Source organism: Bos grunniens, chromosome 19, assembly GCF_055505025.1.
Source record: "Bos grunniens cultivar Pamir isolate PY7600 chromosome 19, Bosgru_T2T1.0, whole genome shotgun sequence".
NCBI classification, from domain to species: Eukaryota; Metazoa; Chordata; class Mammalia; order Artiodactyla; family Bovidae; genus Bos; species Bos grunniens.
Genome location: NC_141183.1, coordinates 36279535 through 36296188, shown reverse-complemented (window position 1 = coordinate 36296188; position 16654 = coordinate 36279535). Strand labels below are relative to the sequence as shown.

Sequence of the window (16654 nt, the reverse complement as noted above, 5' to 3'; positions counted from 1 at the left end):
GGTCTGTGGCTTGGAAGCACCGCTCCTTCAGCCTGGGTCCCTGCCCTTGGCTTCCTGAAGCCAGTGTCTCCTTCTTGGCCTGAGGGTGCCTTTGGCTTAGTGGCCACAGTCCTGCCAGCAGGCCCCTCCTAGGCTTATATTATGAACGAAGTAGATTTGCAGGTGCAGACTCCAAACCACTGGTCTCTGGGCACCTACTGTGTTCTCAGCTGTCCCTGTCCCCAAAGCTCATATAAGAAGCTGCTTCCGAAGTGGGAGGGTCCCCATCTGAACAGATCCAAGTCCACACCCAGTGAAGAGCATGAAGAAGGCCAAGGCTCTGGACTCCAGCCAGGCCTTCCCCAGGGTTCTGATGCCAGGGGTCTTCCTTGTCTCAGGAGAGGCCAAGGAGATGGAATGTGTGGTTTGAATGAGTGACTCAGTGGGCTGTGAGGGAAGGATTGATGGCTTGAGGAGAGGTGTGCTGGCCTCTGGGGCCCTGCCTGACCCCAGTTACCAGGGAATGCCACTCTTGGCCCTCTTTATTCTCCTCCTCCCTCATTGTGACCCCACCCACCTCCCCATTATGACGCAGTCCTTCTCCCCCTCCCCCACCAGAGGAGTCTGGCTCCTAGTGAGTATGTGGGGGCCAGGGGGCCCAGGTAGCCCTGGGACCCCCAGCCATGGGTGAGCGAAGCTACCACGGAGCCCAAGCGTGCTCTGGCACCAACCCCAGAAAGTGCCAGGACCTAGGAGACTCAATTCTTCTGATCCTGGGCAGCTTCATCTTGCTCAACGTGGGGATCAATGTGGTGACTCTGGTCAGGGCAGGATCTGGGCAGCAGTGTTGGGGGAGCCTTGGGGTCTCAAAGGGGCTTAGGTGGGAGGGCTGTTGGGGTGTGGCCAGACAAGGATTGGACTTCAGGGCTCACCCTGCTCCCGGACTCTCCCCTCCTCTGCTTCCCTCAGCTCTGGAAACACCTGAAGAACTCCTTGCGGACTCTTTTCCGTCATTTTTTCCCCAGAGGTGAGTGGGCCCCGGCGTGGGCTCCGGGGACATGGACCTGTTCCCTTTCTTCTATCCCCGTCCCCACCCTTAGCCCCTCAGGGACCCAGGCTTGGTCACATCTCGCCTCTCCCTGCAGACAAGCAATCCAGCTATGCAGGCGGCCATCCCATGTGCGTGCGTTGCTCCGTGGATCCCAAGAACCCGTGCTCAAGAGTTCCGCCCCGCTTCCACCGCCGCCCAAGCTTCCTGCTCGGGCACCCTAACCACCTGGACTCCTGGATACCAGACACGAACGATGAGAAGGCTTCTAAGTGCTGCTGGATGTCGCCTCAGTGTGGACATGTCGGAGCTCCCGTGGAGGTGCCATGGGGACTGTGGAAGGAGGGGCTGATGGGAGCTGGGGAGGACCCTCAGATCACAGCCTTAAAGGCCCAAGCCACCTTCTACTCTAAGCCGGAGACATCTTCCAAGTTCCGTAGGATGAGCAAGGTGGACATGGTTCCACTGCGCCTGCCCCAAGAGAGCAAGACTAAGACCCCAGACCATGACCCAGCCCAGGCCCAGACCCACTCCCCGGTCCAGTCTCCTGGGCATGCTCCTACCAAGGCCCAGACCTTCTCCCCAGCCCACCCCCCTGAGCCCAGCCCAGCCCAGACCCAGACCCACACCCCCATTTATCCCCCTGAGCATGCCCCACCTCAGGCCGAGACTGACTCCCTAGTCCTTGGCCCTGAGCACAACTCTGCCCAGGTCTGTGGTCCGGAGCACACCTCAGCCTATACCCTGGACCTGGCCCCCTCACAGGGCCCAGCCCAGTGCGAGGGCCACACGCTTACCCACACGCTGACCCATGCTCATCTAACCTATACCCATGCCCAAACTCTGATCCCTCCCCCAGCTTCTGCCCCAGTCCCTCCCTCAGCTTCTGCCCCAGTCCCTCCCCCAGCTTCTGCCCCAGTCCCTCCCCCAGCCCCTCCCCCAGCTTCTGTTCCAGTCCCTCCCCCAACTTCTGCCCCAGCCCCTCCCCCAACTTCTGCTCCAGCCCCTCCCCCATCTTCTGCTCCAATCCCTCCCCCAGCTTCTGCCCAGGCTGCTACTTCTGCTCCAGCCCCTACACCAGCCCCTGTCCCCATGTCTGCCACAACCGCTGTCCCTGCACTGGTCATGGCCCTGCCGACCACTCCAGTCCCTTCCACACCCACTTCCTCCATCCTAACTTCTATTCCCTCTACTTTGTCTGCCTTCAGCCAAGGCCTCTCCACTGGCCATGTGGTTTATGATGCTCGCAGGGTAAAGCAGAACTTATTCCATGTACGTGCCCCTCAGAACTCTGGGTATTCCATAAAGGACTTAGGTACACTCTCCAGGCTCCAAGAGGGGCATGGCCTGGTAAGCTCTGGTACAGCTGAGCAAACATTGAAGCAAAGTAGTGAGGACAGTGCCAAGCCCTTCACAGGATCCATATTGGGTTACCTGGAGTTGGGGAACATGGAATGGAAGCTTTCAAATGATGTCAAGGATGAATCTGTGCAGCCCAAGACCTTCCCTTACTGCAGTTTCCACCCTTACAGCTCTGAGAAGCAAAACACGGACTCCCAGACTCCAGTCTACCCCAAATTCCTGGTGTACTCCAAAGATGCTACCCCTTATCAACCTTGCTTCCATGTTCCAACCAGTACCCAGAACTCAATGAGTACTGTGCCTCCACCCTGCACTCTTTCTCTGCCTCTCATTTCTCCCAGATCCTTTGTTGTTCATCAACACAGCAACCACCAGAAGCCCTCCACCTTAGTACAGACCCCCAAATTTCCCCCAACCTCCAAGTCTCCTCAGTCTGTCCTCTCTTCCCAGGGTCCCATCCCTCCCCAGTTCTCCACTACTTCCCAAACCCAAAACCAGCCCCAGCCCCCTGAACTTCATGAGAATCTAGGCCTCAACCAAGACCATGGTCTCCAGAAGATCCCAGGCCCTTCAGAAGACACTAGAGTTCCCAGAAAGCCAGAGCTTACCCCGAATCCAAACCTCCACATGAACCCAGGCTTTACTCAAGACCCAGGCTTCCACAAGAGCCCAGGCCTTGCTCAAAATCCAGGCCTCCACAAGTGTCCAGTCTTTACCCAAGACTCAGGCCTCCACAAGAGCCCAGGCCTTGCTCAAAATCCAGGCCTCCACAAGTGTCCAGTCTTTACCCAAGACTCAGGCCTCCACAAGAGCCCAGGCTTTACCCAAGACCCAGGCCTCCACAAGAGCCCAGGCTTTACCCAAGACCCAGGCCTCCACAAGAGCCCAGGCTTTACCCAAGACCCAGGCCTCCACAAGAGCCCAGGCTTTACCCAAGACCCAGGCCTCCACAAGAGCCCAGGCTTTACCCAAGACCCAGGCCTCCACAAGAGCCCAGGCTTTACCCAAGACCCAGGCCTCCACAAGAGCCCAGGCTTTACCCAAGACCCAGGCCTCCACAAGAGCCCAGGCTTTACTCAAGACCCAGGCCTCCACAAGAGCCCAGGCTTTACTCAAGACCCAGGCCTCCACAAGAGCCCAGGCCTTGCTCAAGACCCAGGCCTCCACAAGAGCCCAGGCTTTACCCAAGATCCTTATCTCTGCAAGAATCCAAGCCTTTCCCAAGACTCTGACTTTCACAAGGATTCAGTCATTACACAAGATTCTTGCTCCCAGAGTTTAAGTTCTACTCAAGAGGGAAGTTTCTTTAGAAGCCCATATCTCACCCAACCTTCTGGTCTCCACAAGATCACACCATTTCTTCAAACTTCTGACATTCAGAGGAGCTCAGGCTTTAGGCATGACTCTGGAGTCTGTAGAAATCTAGAACAAAACTTCTATAGAAGTCAAGAGCTCTCCCAAAAAACTGGCCTCCATAGTATCCCACACCCTTCTCAAGATTCTGGATGTTACAAGAGTAGAGGTAATGCCCAAGATCCAGGAGTGTCCAGGAGTCTAGGCTTTACCCAAGATTCTGAACCACAGAAGAGTCCATGCTTTGTCCAAGACCCTGGAGTCAACCAGAACTCAGGCCTTACCCAGGAATCTGGTCCCCATAAGAACCCAGGCTTTGTGCAAACCCCTGGCCTCTATAAGGACTCAGGAGACTACAACAATCCAGGCCTTACTCAAGATTCTGGAGTTTACAAGAGCCAAGACCTTACTCAAGATTCTGACCTCCATAAGAATCTGGGCCTTACCCATGTCACCGAAGTCAAAAGATGTGATGTTCCCCAAGATGCTAAACTTCACAGGAGCCCAGAACATTGCTACAACCCTAACCTCCACAAGTACCCAGGAGTTATTCAACATCCTGGCCCCCAGAAGGGTCCAGCCCTTACTCAAGACTCTGGCTTCTCCAAGACTCAGGACTTTATCAAGGGATCAAGCCTCCAAGAGGACTCGCACTTTGTCCCCAATCCTGTCCTCCACAAGAACCCTCTGGGAACTGACTGTGTCCAAGTTTTGGGCCCACTTCAGACCCCAAAGTCATTTATATCTCAGAAGATTCCTCAAAGGCATGATGCCGGGCAGCATGTTCCAGGGGCTTCTGTCCCACCTAGCCAGCCCTCCTCCCCCGCCAAGGCCCAGGAGGTCTACAATAATCGACAAACCTTCTCAGAGGTGCCTGTGCTGATAGAGCTGCAACCACCCTCCCGGCGAGCAGGCAGCCAAGACTGGGTGTACCGCCCCGTGGACACAGCTCCTGCAGCCTCCCAGAACTATCGCCAGATGTCTATGCCTCCCCAAACCAACTGGAAGCCCCACTGCCCAGGGTCAGGCACCCGGGTAGGGCACGTGGTCTTTGATGCCCGCCAGAGACAGTTGGGAGCAGGCAGGGACAAGTGCGAAGCGTTGTCTCCCAGGCGCATTCACCAAGAGATATCCAACAACTCACCAGAGATGGCCAAGGCGTGGGGATATCAGTGTGTGATGAGAAACTTAGAAAAAGAGGGGACCAATGTGCATAAAGAATAAAAAGGCAAGAGAAGTGTCCTGTGGTTATTTAAGGCCATCCACCCCAACCCCACCCCTCAGGTGGGGGATAAGGAATGAAACTCCCAGCTTTCCTGCTGTCGCTGTCTTACCTTAAGCTTTTATCCCCAAGGCCCTAGAGCTGCATTCTCCATTACAGTAGCTACTAGCCAAATATGCCTATTAGAATGTAAATGAGTTTAAATTAAGTAAAGTTTAAAAGTGTTCTCAGGGAGTTCTCTGGAGGTCCAGTGGTTAGGATTCAGCACTTTCACAGACATGGCTGGGCTTCAATCCCTGGTCAGGAGTACTAAGATCCTGCAAGCTGCAAGGCACAGCCAAAAAAAAAAAATTTGTTCCTCAGTCTCATGATCTAAGTGCTCAATAGCCACATGGAGCTACTGGCTACTGTATTGGACGGCACAGATTTAGAACATTTCCGTCATCACAGAAAATGCTACTGGAGAGCAATACTTTAGAGTTCAGGGCAACTTTACTTTCCCTGTCAGCCATCCAAAGCATAACTGCTTTAAGATGGGCTTTCCTTGTGGCTCAGGTAGTAAAGAATCCACTTGCAGTGTGGGAGACCTGGGTTTGATCCCTGAGTTGGGAAGATCGCCTGGATAAGGGAAAGGCTACCCACTCCAGTATTCTGGCCTGGAGAATTCCATGGACTGTATAGTCCATGGGGTCGCAAAGAGTCAGACACAACTGAGCAACTGTCACTTTCACTTTCAGGGAGCTTTAAGAGGCCCAGAGAACTTAGTTCTTTTTAGGCTGGTTCAGAAGCCACCATCTAGGGAGGAGGTTAAGATGTAGAAATGGATGCCCAATGCCTGATTTCCCCAGACTGTGAGAAAGAGCCCAGGCTTCAGTTTTCCTGATCTGGTCTCTTGGGTCACAACCTGTTGTATGGAAATTTGCCTTCCTGGTTCTGGGCTGTGTTTGGGGCTCTTGGCAACAGGGGGAGAAGACCTCTCTTTGTCAGTGATTAGGAACCCCTGAATTTTAGGCTCCCCAAATTGGGCCCTGGATTCTGAGGGTCCCCTCCTTTTGTTGTTCAGTCGCTAAAGTCATATCTGACTCTTTGTGACCCCATGGACTGCATCATGCCAGGCTTCTTTGTCCTTCACTATCTCCCAGAGTTGGCTCAAATTCATGTCCGTTGAGTTGTTGAACAGGCCTTTGATTTGTTATAAGTGTCTCCACTTGCCCATTTTCTTGCCCATGGACTTAGCCCTAGTTTACTGTGGAGACAGACCCCTGGGAAAAAGGACTATAAGAATTCCTGGTCCAGCATGCACTGGTCTAATCCGTGAGCTTGTCTCTGGTTACCTATCTTTCTGCCCTATTATTCTGGCTCCTAGTTTCATCCTGGACTTAAGCTGTGTCCATGATAGCACTGGTCGCTGAAAGCAATTTTCTTCCCCTGATACTTTCTCATTGCCCTGCCCCAGCCCACCTGGGAGTTTCCTCTGGACTTGATTTTCAGCCCTGGTAACTCTTCTGTATACGCACCTGAGCTGCGAGATTCCAAAGTGTTTGCCCTGATACCATTTGTGTGTCTGAGGTGGCCATCACTACTATGTTCCTTTGGATGTCAATCCCTGGGTCATCACTACCTACGTATTCTTGTTTAACATTACCACCACTGATTCCAAAGATATTCATCCCAGTTGGGAAACCCCTTTCCAACACCTCTCTTGCTCCGCGCTGACCTTGGACAAGTCATGTGGCACCTTCCTAGGCTAGCAGTAATTGTATGCAAGGACTCTTCTAGATTTAAGTTACCAGGGCACCTCTACTCTCTCAGGCCCTAGGCTATGTGCCTCATTATCATTTGCTATTTGGATCCATCCTATTATGTCTCTGTTCTAAGCCCAAGGAATGTTTGCGATTGACCTGGCCTTGGAAAGACACACTATAGTTTATTTCCATAGAAACTACAACTTCCATCAGGCACTATTTCAACGGAACAGGAAAGGATCTGGGGGCGTGGCTCTAATGCCCTGGTAGCTTGGAAGACAAACTACAACTCCCAAGATAGCCAGGAGATCTCTGCAAAGCCAAAGGAGAGATTGACTGGAGGCCGGGCTGGTCCGGAACCACCTCCAGAAAGGGGCGTGGTTGTAATGTAGGGGCGTAGCCTTGTGAGCAGCAGGAAGAAGTTACCTGTTGAATCTTCCTACCCATTTTCTTTTCAGACCTTGCAGCTACCCCTAAGAGGGAAGCTGCAGACCACTAGCCTCTTCCGAAAAAGAGGTAAGGGGAGGTAGACAGGGGGCGGCGAAGGAGGCTATTGCATTCTGTAGGAGGGGCCAAACAGCCACTTTAACCCGCTGAGTCAGGTGAATCGGTCCATGGGGGTGGGGACTAGCATATGAGAAAAGGGCAAGGACGGAGGAGGTATTTGTTTGCTTTCAAGACTAAATTTAGAGCCCTTCATCTGCAGACCCATTGGTAGATTGTGTCTTGGGCACCCTCTCGATCTCGGGAAGAGAAAATAACGGAGGGGCGAGTTTTCCACAGCAGAAGGAACAACGTTTCTGGGCTTTCCCCTGTACGTGTATTTCCTAGCCCCCAAACGATAGAGCCATATGGCTTCTGCAGTCTGGGGGAACGCTCCCTGGTGGAGCCCACCGCCCCCAGCCCCAGCCCGGCCGCTCACAGACATCGACTTCTGCTCTGGAGCGCAGCTGCAAGAACTAACCCAGCTGATCCAGGAGCTGGGTGTGCAGGAGAGTTGGAATGATGGGCCCAAGCCAGGACCAGATCTCCTCCAGGCCAAGGATTTTGTGTTCTCTTTGCTTAGTAAGTAACCCTCTTGCTGCTCTCAGCTCCGCCCCATCCCATCCTGGGCTCTGGATCATGCCTTCACGATCCCTACTCTTCCCTTAGGTCTCATTCATCGCAGGGACCCTCGCTTTCCTCCCCAGACAGAGCTCCTGCTGCTTCGTGGTGGGATTCGAGAGGGCTCCCTGGATTTGGGACCTGCGCCTCTAGGTCCCTACACTCGGGGACCTCACTACGATGCTGGCTTCACACTCCTGGTGCCCGTGTTTTCTTTAGATGGCACTGGGCAGGAGCTGCAACTGGACATGAGATCCTGTTACGCATGGCTCTGCCTCCCAGAGCAGGTACGCGGAACCTCGGTCCGGGAAGCATGGCAGGATTGCCTAGGACCCCCAGTCCCAGGAGGACGTGATTGGATCCACCCAACTGATAGCAGAGAGGGTCCCCGGGACCCGCAAAGCTCCGTGGACCAGCCACACAGTGACATCATTGAGCCTGAGGCACACGAGTCTTTGGAAAAATCACCTAGTAATGTTTCAGTGCCGGAGTCACCCCAGCAAAACCTAACCGATATTGGCTTTCCCTCACCATCGGAAGAAACGAATGATGACGTCACCAAAGCAGCCGATGTTAGCCCAGGGCCACAGCCGTCGGAGGCTCGGGAGGCATGGCCCACATTGTGCCCCGCCCAGGTGGCTGCTTGGTTCTTTGCTTCGCTGGCTGCGGTCGCTGAGTCCCTATTCCCCGTCCCGGGTGCCCCGCGCTTGGTCCACGCAGCCCGCCACGCAGGGTTCACTACCATCCTCCTGGCTACGCCCGGGCCCCCGCGCCGCCTCCTGCTTTTCGACCTGATCCCCGTGGTGTCTGTGGCCGGCTGGCCCCAGGGGGCTCGGAGCCACTCGTGGGCCGGCCCGCTGGCCTCGGAGTCGTCCTCCTTCTACCTGGTGCCCGGCGGCGGCGGCCAAACGGAGCGGCCGGGAGCCTCCGGCTGGCAGCTCTGCTTTGCCCGCCAGGAGCTGGCGCTCAAGGCGCGCATACCCACTCCGCTGCTGCAAGCGCACGCGGCGGCCCAGGCGCTGCTGCGCCCGCTGGTGGCGGGGACCCGGGCCGCGGCGCCCTACCTCCTGCGGACGTTGCTCTACTGGGCGTGCGAGCGGCTGCCCGCGCTCTATCTGGCGCGGCCCGAGAATGCGGGCGCCTGCTGCCTCGGGCTGCTGGATGAGCTGGGCCGAGTACTCGAGGCGCGGACGCTGCCCCACTATTTTCTGAGTGGCCAAAAGCTCCGTGCGGGGGACGGCGCCTCTTCGCTGCTCGGGGCGTTGGCCCTGCTTCGCGGGGACCCTGCCCGGGCCCTGCGTGCAGCTGTGGAGGAGGCCAAGGCTGCGCGGAAGGGGGGCGGCTTAGCCGGCGTGGGAGCCGGGTCCCATTAAAAACGCTGTTCGTACTAACGTGGAAACTGCTTCTGTTTGCCGATGGGGTGTGGAGGGGACTGCTCTTCCTCCACCTGGGAGACAGGCTGAACCCCTTGGGCCCGAAGAATCCGCGTTCTAGAAGGCCTCCTGTCTGGTTCCTCGCCATCCTCCCACCCTCCTCCAGCACCATCCCTGGCACAGGTCGTTCCATTCCGGCCTCTCCACTTTCAACATCTGTGGCCAGCACCCTTCTTGCCCCGGTGCAACCTCTTGCATCCATCTCCCCCCAGTGCTTATGGTCTTTTCTCTTAAGGGTCAATAGAGGTAATATATTTGCTGAAAAAAGACGTGAAAAGGAGAGAGGTATGGAGACCAGGGACTGACCAATTTGGTTCACACAAAAGCAGAGATATTAAGGAGGCCGGATTTCACCCCAGGCTAGTCCTCGCCACCACCGCTATCCCCCACTTTCCTCATCCAGTGATGTCCTCGATCCCGGGCAGTAGGGTACCTTTCTCCATTCTCGAGGCGTCCACCATTCCATCTACCTAAGCCCAAGCTCTCCCCTCGTGCAGATTTGCCTTCTGTGGAGTCGCCTATTTGTCCCTCCTCCACTGAACCCCGAAACAGGCGGCTCCGGCTGCCTCTAAGACCGTCCCCACTCTCTGGCTCCAAGGAACCCCGGGGTTTCACCCGCCCAGCTCCCCCCACCCCCCACGGCCCTTTCCCGGCGTCTCCGCCCCCTGCCCCGCCCCCGGGCCGGCTCTCGGAGGAGGGGGAGCTGCTGTCGCCGCCGCCGCCGCCTGAGCTTCCCACCGCCGCTACTGCTGCCGCCGCTGCCGCCGCTGCACTCTGTCCAGCCGCCAGGCCCAGTGTTCACTTCGCCGGACCAGGGCGCTCTGCGGAGACACCCTCACTCCTTCCTGGGGTCTGGGACGCCTAGCCGGGCGTGGGGGGAAGCCCCGTTTGCGGGGTACAGGGAGGGAGGAGCCTGGAACCGGAGCCAGCGCCAGCCGTCGCCGGATTGACAAGACAGGACAGGTTGAGGGGCGTCGGGGAAGGAAGAGGGGGTGCTGTAGGCAGTCCCCGGGAGGAAGAGGAAGCCCTGTCGCAGAAAGCTGGGATGCGCTCTGATTTATAGGGGGTCTGTTCACATTTGGGGACCCGTGACAACGTGGGTGCACTCCTCTCCTGGGGGGCTGGTTGGATTGGAGGGCCTGGGATCTAAACAGTACCAGCTGTCCCCGAGGAAATTAAAGGGCTGCCAGAAAAAAAAAAAAAAAAAAACACCCAAAACCCCAAAACCTATGCTCCTTATTCCGAGGTGGCAGAGGGCCCTCCAGACAACCACCTGGTGTAACCACTAGGAAGGGCGGATTTGGAGGTGACTTCAAAAGGAGTGGAGGGTAACAAGGTGAGGAAAGGGGCTCAGCACCTGGAACCCTCTGCCACTAGAAATGGGGGTGACTTGGTAAATACTGGTTTTGTCCAGAGACAGGGTCTGGGAACCTCTGCTTGCTGAATGGGGACAGTCCGAATATCTCGAGACATAGTTTTGGGGGGATTTCAGTGAAAAAAGTGGGGGATTCTTCACTTAGAGGGTGGCAAAGGAAAAGGAACCAAGGTTGGGTTCTTCGCTGACATTGGCAGCACCCCAGCAGGAGTGGGGTGAGCGAATATCTCCAAAGCTAAGGACCCACACCCTTAAGATTATAAGAGTGGCTTTGTCAGGAACAGGGGGCCTGGAAATAGGGTGGAAAGGTGCCTGGGGATATTGGAACCACGTCTTGGAAAATCTGAGGGTCTTGCCTTTGGGATAAGGTTAGTGGGGGACAGGGACACAGGAGACTAGAGAAGGGGAGAGTTTTCTGTAGGGGGCAAAAGTCGAGGGTGGGGTCCATTGAGGGGTAAATAGGCTGCTGGGTCCCACGAAGCTAGTAGGAGGCCCAAGGGTGGGGGCTGGCGCCTGGGCTGGGGGTCCTCTAGGGTTTATCCTCAGGTCCTGCGGGTAGGGCGGTGAGTCGGGACCGGAGCGTCCAGAGCATGTCCTGGTGAGCGAGCGGGCTTCTCTGGGGGAGGGGGTGCCCAGCGCGCTCCGGGCGCCTGCCGGTTTGGGGGTGTCTCCTCCCGGGGCGCCATGGCGGCACTGGCCAGTAGCCTGATTCGGCAGAAGCGGGAGGTCCGCGAGCCCGGGGGCAGCCGGCCCGTGTCGGCGCAGCGGCGCGTGTGTCCCCGCGGCACCAAGTCCCTTTGCCAGAAGCAGCTGCTCATCCTGCTGTCCAAGGTGCGACTGTGCGGGGGGCGTCCCGCGCGGACGGACCGCGGCCCGGGTGAGTGGCTGGGGCGGGGTCTCCAGGCCTGGGGTCTCTCTGCCTGGGAGGTTGAGGCCAGGAACTCCCGAAGAGCGGGGCCTGACCGAAGTGGGGGAGCTCCCCGAAAATGAAGGGGTGGGCCTGGGCCACCAACTCTCAGCCAGACGATACCTCAGTTTCCCTTTTCTTTCGCCCGTAACCCCGAGTCTCCTTGCTTTCGAGGGCAAGGGGAAGGCACGAGGGGCTAAGCGGGGTGCCCCGAAGCTTGGCAGCTCCTTCTCGCCGCCTCCCCCGTACCCAACACGAGTCCCCACCCCCACCATCCTCCGCCTACGTGCCGGCTCTCGCGATTCTTTCAATCCCGAGTGGAGGGGCCTGGGGGTTCCGGACGCCTGGGTCACCCCGAGGGTTTCTGCGGCTCTGGCAGCCCCGCCCCCGCCCTGGTGCTCCCGCTCCTCCGAGCTGTGGCTCCGTTCCTCCTGGCCGAGCTTGCCTGGCTCGGCGCCAATCTCCCCAGCTCTCCCCCGGGTGTCCTTGCAGCTACCTCTCCAGCCCGCCCCTCTGTGCGCCCTCCTCCCGTGACCTGCGCTCCAAGAAAGGAGCTGGGCAACTCCCCCCCGGCGACCCCCCCTACGCGACTCCAAAATCGGGCTTCACGGGCTCAGGGGACCCTCTGCTATGAGGGACTCAGACACAGTACACTGGGAGACCCGCACGGAGACTGAGGGTCGTACCACCTACGAGGGGGTACCGGGAAGTCGGCCGGGAGCAAGCCTCGGGGGACGAGAGTTGTGAGGGTTGGCGTGTGGTCCCCGTCCAGGTGCGACAGTCAGGGAATCCCTTTGGCCTCTCTTTCCCCCGCTCCCAGCTCCCCTAGGGAGAGACTGCCCCCCTCCGCGGTCCTTCTCCCCCCTCCGCCGTCGGCCCTCCGTAGTGGTACGGTCCGCAGCCCACCCTTTGAGTGGGACCCGGTCCCCACGTGATTCAGCCTGCCTCGCCAGCTCCCCGGCCCCCTCCCCCATTTCCTTGGTGTGGTACCGAATGTCCCCCATCCCAGGCGGGTTACCTGGCTGAAGGGGAGAGGCTGAGGCTCAGGGAGGGCTGGGCCCCCGCGAGCCAGTAGACTGACAGACAGACAGACAGACAGACAGATGGGTCAGTGTCAGACAGGCCGGCGCTGGGCCAAGGAGAGGCCCGCGCCAAGCAAGCGGCAACCGCAGCAGCAGGTGCTGAGTCAGCATCAGACCCAGTCCCACCCCCATCCCTGAGGAGGCGCCCCTACCCAGTGGTCACCTTACTGCCCCTACAGTCGCACACACACTGCCCTTTCAGCAGGCCTGCCAGTCTCTCTCTGTCCTCTACCTTTCCATACATCTCTGCCCTCCTCTTCCCTCTTCTCCCCTCCCCCCCTTATGGTTGAGCTGTAGGGTAGGAATTAAGCGTTTAAATAAATTTCAATAAATTAAACTGAAAACTGGTTAGAGGCAGCAGAAGGGACCCACACCCCAGCTTCCTCTGGCGTCTGAGAGAGGTGGGAAAGAGCTTGCTGGGAGGGCCCTGGGACCGACCCTCTTCCTTCCCTCCATTCTCTTTTTCTTTCTCTCCTCTGATCCCGCCAAGTGTAGGAATGTTTCTGGGAACAGAGATGTGATGTTCCAAGATGAATGTCTCTCTCTCCAGAACCTCAGCTCAAAGGCATCGTCACCAAACTGTTCTGCCGCCAGGGTTTCTACCTCCAGGCAAATCCCGACGGGAGCATCCAGGGCACCCCAGAGGACACCAGCTCTTTCAGTGAGAGGGGAAGCCAGCTGCCTGGTGGGAGGGGGGAGAGTGGGCACAGGCCATGACAATACTATTCCCGCTTCAGGATCCATTGGCTCTTTGACTCCCAAGGGAAGAGCTGGAACTGGAATGTGTGTGTGTGTGTGTGTGTGTGCTCAGATAGGAGTTGGAGGTCTGGGGTACTGAGGCTCCCTCTCTCTACCCCCAGCCCACTTCAACCTGATCCCTGTGGGGCTGCGAGTAGTCACCATCCAGAGTGCCAAGCTGGGTCACTACATGGCCATGAACGCTGAGGGGCTGCTCTACAGCTCGGTGAGACAAGGGGGTGGAGTGGCCTGGGGTCTGGGGACTCCTCTAGGACAGACTTCCCAACTACAAGTATTTTGCAGCTCAGAGCTCCCTATCCCTCCAGCTCTTGCCAACACCCTGTCCTCACTGCCCACTCAGGAGCACCTACTCTAGATTCCCTTTAATCTCTCCTCCTTGAACAGCCCCCGGTGTACCCCCAGGCTTTTGAATGTCCAACTCCTTCAGGCTTTTAGGATCCCTGTGTCTCCTCCTACCTCCTCGAAACTTCATTATTACTCACTATCCCAGAGTCATTTGGGATATTGGGAAAGGATTCTGGAATTCCTCCAAGCAGGAATTCCCTCCAGGTCCCCTGGATGGTGAGAGGTTGGGAATGGAGTAGATTAGAGAGAATGTATCTTCTTATTCCAGGCCCCCAGAAGTCTAGTTCCTGGCCTTTGGGGGCCACCAGACTCTTTTTCATCCTCCTTTTGTCCCAGTTCCTGCATGGACTCAGAAGTTGGTTCTCCTCACCTCAGATATATGGATTGCATCCTGCCTTGTTCTTCCCAGGGCTCCCTTCTAGTCCAGTGATGTGTCTTTTTGTCTCTCTGTCTGTGTGTGCCTTTCTGGGTCTTTGTCTCCTCAGCCGCATTTCACAGCTGAGTGTCGCTTTAAGGAGTGCGTCTTTGAGAATTACTATGTCCTGTACGCCTCTGCTCTCTATCGCCAGCGCCGTTCTGGACGGGCCTGGTACCTGGGCCTGGACAAGGAGGGCCGAGTCATGAAGGGAAATCGAGTCAAGAAGACCAAGGCAGCTGCCCACTTTGTACCCAAGCTCCTGGAGGGTGAGTATGGACCCTCTGGGAAGAGACAGGCCACATGGGAGGGTATTGACCTTGACATGGATATTTAATGACATACAGCTCAGGGGTTATAAGTGTTTTAAGAAGATACCTGTTATGACAGGCCAAGCCAGAAAGACTTTGGCCTTGAGGGATTTGGGGAGATCTCCTTTTGTGGGTTGGGGTTCCCAGAGGCTGCATGGAGGGGAAGGGAGCCTATTCAGAGCCCTCTGGGTGCCTAACTCTCCTTCCTGCTCCTCTCTCCCCACTTCACAGTGGCCATGTACCGGGAGCCTTCTCTCCACAGTGTCCCTGAGACCTCCCCTTCCAGTCCCCCTGCCCCCTGAAATGTCATCCCCGGACTGGAGGCTCCCTGCACTCGCACAGAGCCAGCCACCACCACAGCCTGTCTCCCAGCCCTGCTCCCGGCCCTGCTCTCACCACCGCTGCCACACTCATACCCTGTGCAGCCAGGTCCCACCAGGTGCTCTGCCCTGAGGGAGCCTAGGGGCCACTGTGACTTCTGGGCCTGCTGAGACCCTCAGACTCTTAGGCCCAGGGTTGGGGGTCAGAGAGGAAGATGTCTGGAAATGGTCCTGGCTGATCACTTCTTTTCTTCCATGCTCACCCCTCCAAAGCCTTTTTCTGAGATGATGCTGGGGCTTCCAAAACTGATAGAACCAGGGCATAAATCCTCCCCATCCTGGTCTCAGCCAGTTCCTGGAACCCTTTTCCCTTTTCATTGCCACTGAGCCATAGATCTGTAGGTCCACTGGCGCTCAGGATCATTCCTTCTTTCTCTACTCCACCTTCTGCCTTGTTCCAGACAGGTTCCAGAACACAAGGCACCCCAGCCAGGGCTACTTCTGCACTCAGGCTCTGTGCTGGAACACAGGCATGCTGCCAGGCTCTGTTCTGGATCCATCAGGCTTCTGTCCTTGACCCAGATGGACCCCTGACTTCAAAATAGAGAGAGGCTGGATTTGAGCCCTGTCCAGCTTTTGGCCTTGGCCTGAACTGGGACCTGTCTCAGATCACCACAGTTTGAACTTTCTTATCCCAGAGACACCCAATTCTAGAGCATGGTGTTCTAGACACATATGGAGCCATACTTCCTTCTGAATCTTAGCTCTATGACATAGACCAGGGCTCTCAGCCCTTTCCTTCAGGATGGAACGGGGGTGCTATGTAGCCATATTATTGCTCTAGAGTAAGTTCTAGACCCACGTTCCCACCTTCTCTAGTGATACCTGTTAAGCATGAGCTCTAGAAAGGACCCAGCTATGATTCACAAAAAACTAAGTTCTAGATGGATCAAGAACCACTTCTTGTTTTTCCTAGATAATTTTCTAAAACTCTTAGTCTGCCTGTAGAATGCTAACCTTATTTTTACATGCAGTTTCTAGTTCCTACAGCTCAGTTGGGGTCCTGTCGGGAAACAGTCTGAGGAAGGGCAAAGGAGTTTCGGAAGGAATCCCTGGCTCATAGTAGGGCAGCTAGGATGGGGAAGGGACCAGAACCATGGAGTGACTGGACCTGTGCCTGGGTTGAAGGGACATGAATACGTAGCTACCTCAGCAGGAATTCCTTCCAGGTCCCCTTTAAAGCTGAGGTCTTTAGGGTAATAGGTCTGGAATAAAAAAGACAAATGTGACTCCCACCCACCCACAATGAAGAGACCCCAGTTCAGCAATAAGCCCCACCCTTCTCACCTACAGATCAGGCTAAGGAGGGTGAGGGCCTCTTGGGTTCTAAACCTCATACACCCCCACAAGCTTCTAACTGAATAAAATTTGCTTTACCTAAGAGCTTATAACTTCAGCTGGGTTTTAAGTACCCAAAAAGGGCCTGACTAGATTTTTCTGAAAACATGCAGAGAGCTCAGGGCAGGCCTGAAAAAGATCAGAAGCCCATCAGTGAACTGGGAGGGATACTCTGGGTGGTGGCAGACTTGGTAAGAGTAGACTGAAGAGGCATTAAAGGCAGACTTGGGCAGAGTAGACTGAGGAGGCACTAAAGGGAGGGGCTAGGGCTCAGAGGCAGGTTGCCTTTCCTCAGGCTCTTTTTACTTCTGGCTTGTCCTAAGAGGGGTGGATGCTCCCCTCACCCACACAGACCCCGCTCAGGCTCCACCCATCTCCTGGATCTGCTCCCAGGGGACCGGGTCTCTACTCCACGCTTTCTCAATTAAAGACGATTTATACAACTGAAGTGTTGTCTGTCATCTGTGGGTGGCAGGCTTTGGCAGTTGCTCGGGGC

General features: G+C 56.4%; 3 protein-coding genes across 7 annotated transcripts; all 3 read left to right on the top strand.

Annotated features, from left to right (window-relative positions):
- Positions 1-650: 650 nt before the first annotated feature.
- SPEM3 (SPEM family member 3) lies at positions 651-4979 on the top strand. The gene is made up of 3 exons (XM_086359188.1): positions 651-800; positions 949-1006; positions 1125-4979. Exons 1-3 carry the CDS (start codon positions 663-665, stop codon positions 4964-4966), a joined length of 4038 nt encoding a protein of 1345 aa, XP_086215314.1. The 5' UTR covers positions 651-662; the 3' UTR covers positions 4967-4979.
- A 2120-nt stretch (positions 4980-7099) lies between these two features.
- Positions 7100-9204, top strand: TMEM102 (transmembrane protein 102). Of its 3 annotated transcripts, none has more exons than XM_086359180.1 (3): positions 7100-7225; positions 7660-7774; positions 7862-9204. In XM_086359180.1, exon 3 carries the CDS (start codon positions 8062-8064, stop codon positions 9184-9186), a length of 1125 nt encoding a protein of 374 aa, XP_086215306.1. In that variant the 5' UTR covers positions 7100-7225; positions 7660-7774; positions 7862-8061; the 3' UTR covers positions 9187-9204. The 3 variants fall into 3 exon arrangements, with proteins under 3 accessions (XP_086215306.1, XP_086215304.1, XP_086215305.1); XM_086359178.1 differs by having other exon boundaries at positions 7541-7774; XM_086359179.1 differs by lacking the exon at positions 7100-7225 and having other exon boundaries at positions 7420-7774; positions 8033-9204.
- A 759-nt stretch (positions 9205-9963) lies between these two features.
- On the top strand, positions 9964-16606 carry FGF11 (fibroblast growth factor 11). 3 transcript variants are annotated; one of them, XM_086359184.1, is made up of 5 exons: positions 9964-11498; positions 13161-13271; positions 13471-13574; positions 14200-14398; positions 14672-16606. In XM_086359184.1, exons 1-5 carry the CDS (start codon positions 11306-11308, stop codon positions 14740-14742), a joined length of 678 nt encoding a protein of 225 aa, XP_086215310.1. In that variant the 5' UTR covers positions 9964-11305; the 3' UTR covers positions 14743-16606. The 3 variants fall into 3 exon arrangements, with proteins under 3 accessions (XP_086215310.1, XP_086215311.1, XP_086215312.1); XM_086359185.1 differs by having other exon boundaries at positions 10879-11498; positions 14284-14398; XM_086359186.1 differs by lacking the exon at positions 13161-13271 and having other exon boundaries at positions 11143-11498.
- The last annotated feature ends 48 nt before the right edge of the window (positions 16607-16654 follow it).

Coding starts and splice junctions, on each gene's coding strand:
- SPEM3 (XM_086359188.1), top strand. CDS start 663: ATGGGTGAGCGAAGCTACCACGGAGCCCAAGCGTGCTCTGGCACCAAC. Junction 801..948: donor GGATCAATGTGGTGACTCTG/GTCAGGGCAGGA, acceptor TGCTTCCCTCAG/CTCTGGAAACACCTGAAGAA. Junction 1,007..1,124: donor CCGTCATTTTTTCCCCAGAG/GTGAGTGGGCCC, acceptor CTCTCCCTGCAG/ACAAGCAATCCAGCTATGCA.
- TMEM102 (XM_086359178.1), top strand. CDS start 7,561: ATGGCTTCTGCAGTCTGGGGGAACGCTCCCTGGTGGAGCCCACCGCCC. Junction 7,775..7,861: donor TTTTGTGTTCTCTTTGCTTA/GTAAGTAACCCT, acceptor CTCTTCCCTTAG/GTCTCATTCATCGCAGGGAC.
- FGF11 (XM_086359184.1), top strand. CDS start 11,306: ATGGCGGCACTGGCCAGTAGCCTGATTCGGCAGAAGCGGGAGGTCCGC. Junction 13,575..14,199: donor AGGGGCTGCTCTACAGCTCG/GTGAGACAAGGG, acceptor TTGTCTCCTCAG/CCGCATTTCACAGCTGAGTG. Junction 14,399..14,671: donor TGTACCCAAGCTCCTGGAGG/GTGAGTATGGAC, acceptor CCCACTTCACAG/TGGCCATGTACCGGGAGCCT.